This window comes from Cebus imitator, unplaced genomic scaffold, assembly GCF_001604975.1.
Source record: "Cebus imitator isolate Cc_AM_T3 unplaced genomic scaffold, Cebus_imitator-1.0 Scaffold15, whole genome shotgun sequence".
In the NCBI taxonomy this organism is placed as follows: Eukaryota; Metazoa; Chordata; class Mammalia; order Primates; family Cebidae; genus Cebus; species Cebus imitator.
Window position 1 is genome coordinate 3,583,376 of NW_016107330.1, and position 6,869 is coordinate 3,590,244.

The 6,869-nt window shown below is 42.0% G+C and overlaps 1 protein-coding gene across 1 annotated transcript in view; it reads left to right on the forward strand.

Annotated features, from left to right (window-relative positions):
- Positions 1 to 6,869, forward strand: part of VPS13D (vacuolar protein sorting 13 homolog D) — a 301,395-nt gene that overhangs the window by 117,433 nt on the left and 177,093 nt on the right. The window contains exons 40-41 of the mRNA XM_017504510.2: positions 3,412 to 3,517; positions 4,551 to 4,703. Coding sequence (XP_017359999.2) covers positions 3,412 to 3,517; positions 4,551 to 4,703 — 259 coding nt within the window. The remainder of the gene's footprint in view (positions 1 to 3,411; positions 3,518 to 4,550; positions 4,704 to 6,869) is intronic.

The window sequence follows — 6,869 nt, forward strand, 5'->3', positions numbered from 1 at the left end:
TTTTTTAATGAGTGGGAGCTGACTGGGGATAGTCCATGTTGTGAGTAATTTAGTAATGGGAAAGAACATTTCCAACTGATGAACAGAGAGGTGCTTTATGTCAGCTGATTCTTATATTGTTTCTCTTCCATCTCCCTTAACTTTGGTGGAAATGGAACAAACTCCACAGTGTATAATGCAGAAATATGTTAATACAATATCAGTTAGAGGTGCTTTCTCATATTGAAAAGCAAGTGGATGGCGGGACACTGTGCCCATCAAGCAGTGGTGCCACATGTCTTAAGTTTATGAAATATCCACCAAAGATTCTCATGTGGCTCTGGAATAGGCACTGTAATAATAGGGATACCACTAAAAAACATTTATCAGTAAATAATTGCTTAGACACAAACCTCAGTTTCTTTGGATGTGAGTGTTTGTGTTTAGGAGATAAAGAAAATGTTCTTTATTTCTATCTCTGACCCTCGAAAGTTTCTTGAGAAATTCACTGGTAAGTGACTATGGTAGAAAACACCATAAACATGGAGGAATTGGAGTCCCAAGGTGTTCATGTTTTGTTTTAGGGAGTGCAATTTGATCTGAATGGTTTATGTGTGTACAGGGCAAATTCCAGATCATGCGTCATGATTTTTTTTTTTTTTTTTAATAAAAAAAGGCCATAGGAACTCCCTCTACCAGGAATACAGAACAGGGATGTACATACACATGGGGCATTGCCATGGGTTTTTTTTTCTGCACAATTTTATCAGGATGGATGTTTGAGGGGGGGGCTCACGAAGAAAGTCCAGAGCTGAATCTTCATTTGCTCATGTATTTCTGCTTCTAAGCTTTCTATATGTTACTTAATCTTCGAGGCTTAGCCAAGCATTATTCCTGTTTAGCTGATAAGGACAGTGAGGCTCAGAGATACTATGTGATTTGCCTTTATTCACTTGACCAGCTGGTAGCAAACCTAGGACTTTAATCTGTTTCTTATGATTTACAAGCCAGCTCCTTTCTGATGGACTGAGCCGCTTATACAGCATGACAACCTACACTGTTTGTAATGGCAAAATTACTGTGTGAAATAAGTCCAAAGGGGTAGAAATTTCCTTAGCTGGAGCTGTTTGAAGCTGAACTTGGCTGTGAGTAGCTTTAGATTCTCTCTCAGCCCATGAAGAAATTGGGTTTGGTCACTAGAGGCAGATTTTCTGAGGCCACTAGGGAATAATGTTCTCTTTGATGGACTTGGGAAATTTTGTCTCTGGTGCTGTGCCAAAGGCAAGTACATAGTTTATTTGGACCCTGGTGGAGGAGATGTCACATTTGTTGCCTGATGTTGAGTTTGGATTCGCGTGCATGCTGTGTATTTTTATTCTCAGAGAAATGGGCATGCTGTGTATTTTTATCCTCAGAGAAATGGGTTATTGAAGCCTGTGCTGTTATGTCTAATCAATGCAAGAAGCTTGGAGACCTAAGCACTGTGCCTACTCATGCTATTTAACTCCAAAGCAGTGTACTTGTGAATATATTTGTATGGATTTGCAGCACTTTATTCTGTATAACAAACTGATCAAAGCCATCTGCCACCTGTTCTTTTTAAATCTAATTTGCAAATGGAAACTTACAGTCTGGCTCACAGTGGGATATGAAAGCACATCTGGCTTCTTTTTCTCCTGGGTCCTTTATCTACTGTAATAAAAGCAGCTCTCTCATTGCACTCATAGAAGAGGGAGGTGCCTTTCAAAGTGCCACAATAAATACCGTTTACCCTGCAGACAGCTCTTAAATTTTTTACTCCCCCTCTGCTCTTGTCAGCAGCCTTACAGCTACTCCTTAATTTTCTACTTGATGAGCACTAATTTTTTTTTTTTAAAGCAAACTTTGGGAACTAAGTAAGGACTTTGGGGTGAGAAAGGGACATATTCCTAGGGGAGATTATCTTTAGAAGTATTTGGGGTATCTCTAAGTGACTGACCACAAAATTGTGGGAACACACTGGAGACTGCTCATTTATTTAGCAGATTACTGTATCTTAGACTGCCCGAACCATTGTCATTATCAACATAGAACTTGCCTTGACCTGAAGTTGCTTGATTTGCTTTGTTTACAGTACTAATCTCTGAAAACTTTAAAAGATATAAGGGAAAAAAGGAAGCGATTGCTTTTTAAAAGGCAGTGATAATTACTGCCTGTTATGATACAGTCCCATGCCTCAGTCTGGAGCTTGCAGAAGGCAAGACATGTTGCAGTTTGTCTTCCCGAGTTTGTTGGCAGAAAATGTCCTGTAGGATGAATGCAATTTTGCTGTAGTGTTCTCTGCAGTTAGCATTTGCAGCTTCCTCTAGATGTCATTTTCTCCCAGCTGCAGAGCATATGGATCACGGTCTTTCTCAGGCTGTCTTGGTACTTTAATGCTGGACCCACAATAAGATTGAACCACACTGCCCTTTTTTTTTGTTAGTTGTGTACGCGTGTTGTGAACATGTCAACCAGGAGGCTTTCTCACACTGGTTTGCTGCTGCTGCTTCCCTATTTGTGTGGCCAGTGGAGAAGACAGGCCCTTGGTTAGAAGAGCTGCTGCCCCTCCTTTTGGCACCCTGTGTTCCATGCGGAACCACACAGCACGGGCAGTGGTGCCCGCAGAGGGATCTGTCTCCCAAGGCAGCTGGGGCACCAGAAAGCCTGCTTTCATTTCTTACAACGTTTATGGTCAGGTCAGCGCTCTCTAGAATTTGGTTACTTACCGTTTTGTGTTGATTGTTGTTTCTTTCCACTTTCCCTGATTAGAAGCTGTTTTGTGCAATGAAGCCATATTTTATGTTCCTTTTATAGCTTCCATGGTACTGGTGTCTATGTTTAAAAAATGAGCTAACAATTTTGTTTGGAGAGCTTTGAGACAGCATACTTCTGACTTTCCAGGGAGACAAAAACGACCATTAGTAGAAGAGAATAGGAAAGCATGTTTTTTATTTTGGTACAGAATGCATGCTATGACTTAGGGTAACTTATATAAAGGAAGGGAGGTTTCTTTAAAGTAAAGGCTTTTTGGACAAAGTTTAAGTACATATGATATATCTTGCTACAGTTTAGGTTACCTACATAGATTATAGTTTTTGGGAGTAATGGGGAGGTCCATTTTTATTTCTTTCATGATTCCCACCAAGTTAGGTCCTGATGCCTTCTTCAGAGAGATAAGGCCTGTCAGAGTTGTGGAAGAATTGGGGGCTGGGAATACTCAGGCAGGGACCAAATGACCCCATAGCAGCCAGCAAATACACGGAGGTTCCGTTTGTCCTGTTCCTTCTCTCTTGCTTCCACCTTCAGCCCCTTTGCACAAGAGACAACTTTGGGCACTGTCTCCAGGTAGGGGGAGGGTCTCTGCCACACAGATAGAGGCGTCTGCTAATAGTCTCCTTCTGTTTGTCATAGCAGAAGTGAAGACCCCTAAGCGCCGGCAGCCATTTGTCCCCTTTGCCCTGAGGAATCACACGGGGTGCACTTTGTGGTTTGCCACCCTGACCACCACACCCACCAGGTAAGCAGTCAGTTTATTTTACCCCGAGTCATCTCTGCCACCAAAGCCGCCTTGTACCAGCCCAGTAGAGCAAGGCGGGCCCCTTCTTGAGGCTCTTGGGATGATATTTGAATGAATAACTTGCTGTCTTGCTGAGATTTATGATGGAGGTTCTGGTTTTGTAGAGAATCTGTAGTCGGAGAAGCAGGTCCTGAGTCTGAAATAGTTTCATTATGATCTTGATCTTGGTTTAATTATGATCTTGATCTTGTTTAAAAGCCAAGCAACTTAAGGATGTGAGTAGGAAGTGTGAAAAAGCCATTCTGTCTTTTCTTCTTAATCTCTACCTTCTTTCCCATTTTAAAGAAGCTATGTACGGTTATTACACTAAATGTTTTGCCGTTTTCTTCCAAGACTGCTTGGAAAACATCCCCGTCCTCCCTCTATCCCTATAGGATTCTTTCATATCTAAAACGCACTTCACCCCAGATGGAATTGGGTGGAGTTTGGAGAACAAAGGAGACTTTACCTAAGCCAGGCGAGAACGTTTTCTAACAAATTTCTGCCTCTTTAGATCTTGGCTCAGCCTGCCAAGTACATGGTGATCATTCCAGCTTAGGTCATGAAGTACATGGCATAAGTAACAGAATCTGTTGATTTGAAATCACGTTTCTCCGGCCTCCCCCAAGTATGAGACTGCTCTAGAAGAGAAACTTTTTTGTTTAACAGTCTAGGTCTGTTAAATTCTAACTAGTCACTTAAATGCCACTTGAAAAAGTCATGCCTTAATTCACATGTACCAGATGCTACTGCTTGAGGTAAGTGACTACAGAGTGACAGCTTTCAGCTATTTCTAAAATTTCAAAGAAGTTGTGATTCAGCGGAAGATAGCTATAGTTAGCGACCCTCAGGGTCATTCCTTGTAGCTAGGTCGTGCAGCCTTTTATTGCTGGGGGTTGAGTTGTGAGAAGGTTCTGCTCCTCAGCGTGAGGCTCCTGTGAGAGGGAGCTGGGAAGAAAGAGGGACAAGCTGGTGTCATCTGATTTGGTTCCAGGGCTGCACTGTCTCACAGTGGGAGTCCAGGGGTAGTTCCAGAAGGGAATGGAACATTTCTCGATGATGCTCACAATGTTAGTGAATGGCGAGAAGTCCTCACAGGTGAAGAGATTCCCTTTGAATTTGAAGCAAGAGGAAAATTAAGACACAGGTAAAGTATGGTTTATTCTTTTCCCTAAAAAATAAAAAGCGAATGTAAGTGAGGGTCCCTAATGTTTTGCCTTTTCACTATCCTTATTACTGATTTTATTTTATTTATTTATTTATTTTTGAGATAGGGTCTTGCTCTGTTGCTTAGGCTAGAGATCAGTGGCACAATCTTGACTCACTGCAACCTTTGCCTCCTGGGCTCAGGCAACTCTCCCGCCTCAGCCTCCCAAGTAGCTGGGATTACAGGGATGCTCCACCACACCTGCCTAATTTTTGTATTTTTAGTAGAGATAAGATTTCCCTATGTTGCCCAGGCTGGTCTCTAACTCCTGACCTAAAGTGATCCTCCTTGGCCTCCCTAAGTTCTGGGATTACAGGTGTGAGCCACCCCACCTGGCCCCTTATTAATGATTTTAATGTCTTCTTTTTAAAAGATATTTAGAAAATCAGTGTTTTTATTTATTTATTTATTTAGAGACGGAGTTTCACTCTTGCTACCCAGGCTGGAGTGCAATGGCGCAATCTCGGCTCACCGCAACCTCCGCCTCCTGGGTTCAGGCAATTCTCCTACCTCAACCTCCTGAGTAGCTGGAATTACAGGCACGCGCCACCATGCCCAGCTAATGTTTTTTGTATTTTTAGTAGAGATGGGGTTTCACCATGTTGACCAGGATGGTCTCGATCTCTTGACCTCGTGATCCACCTGCCTCGGCCTCCCAAAGTGCTGGGATTACAGGCGTGAGCCACCACGCCCGGCCTCCTTTTATTTATTTTTTTTATTTCTGTAGAGACGAGGTCTCACTGTGTCACTCAGGCTGGTCTCAAACTCCTGGGCTCAAGCAGTTCTCTCACCTTGGCCTCCCAAAATGCTGGGATTACAGGTGTGAGCCTCTGCACCTGGCCTCCTTTTAAAAAATAAAGACTTTGTAGCTATCTTGGAAATATATATCTTTCCATTAAATTAAATAAATTAAATAAATCTTTCCACCTATTTCACATGTGAGGTGATAACCCGTGTGTTTCACATAATTTGGTGGAAACAGACAGATCATAACACTCAAGTTTATTGCATCTTGGCCTGATTTTCATGATGGATTGGTGACATGGTATTCTTTAAAGGTTCTCAAAGCATGTTGATTTCAATTTTAATTTACATATATGCTGCATAGTACTTTTAGCAAGCAGATAGTTTCAGGAAGCAGAGCTAATAATAAGACAAATTCTCATTCTAAAAAGAATTGATCTGGGGAGACGGCTAGCTGATGCATTCCTGAAGTAGCCAGACTCAAAATGGTATGAATGTGAAAAAAAGGTTCTATCTGGTTACTGAGAGATCATAAAATATCATAAAATAAAGTGATCTATTATTTATAAATATTTTTCTGTGCACAGGCTATCCAGTGGATATGAATAGGTTAAGACAGCATTTGAACAGGTTAAGATTTAGTATTTGAGCCTCATACTTGTTTTCAAGCTCAGCTGAAATTGAAGAGATTGGCTTTAGTGTTCTGTAATTATGTGCTTTTTTGTGGTGCTTTCAGTTATTGAACGTAAACTTGCTCGAGTTGAGCAGGTTTCCTTTTGCATGGCTTTGGTACCCACACACGTTATTTCCAAGAAGCAAGAGTTCTGAACCTGTGGGACTCCAGGGGTTTTATAGGAAAAAATAATCACTATGCTGGACACACGTGTACTTGGAAGCCACTTTAGAGTTTCCAGGTATGAGCAGTGGGCATTTTCCTGTCAGCCCATGTAGTTCTTGGAGAAGCTAACTACAGAACTGTTGGGAACATTTCTTAATAAGCCTAGCCTCTGTCATATCAGAAAGAGTTTGACCTCTTTGTCATTTCTGTTTTTGTTTCCATGTTTCGTAACCCATTTCAAGTCCCACTATTCTGCTTGAATTCTTCAAAATAAATGCCTTTTCTGGCTTTTTCCCCCCTTGGCACACTACACCCCACTCCATGCCTCCCTCCCCGCTTCCTGTCAGCCTTAAATCCAGTTCCCTGTTTCACTTCTGGCTTGAATTAGGCAAAATCTAAAATAGAATTAAATGTGCAATTTCCTCCTGTTCCTCCTGTTCTGCCCACTGCCTTCTGCTCCAGTTTTAGTCGAGCACAGGAGCCCTGACGTGAGGGCCGTGCCTCTCCTGCCCTGACGTGAGGGC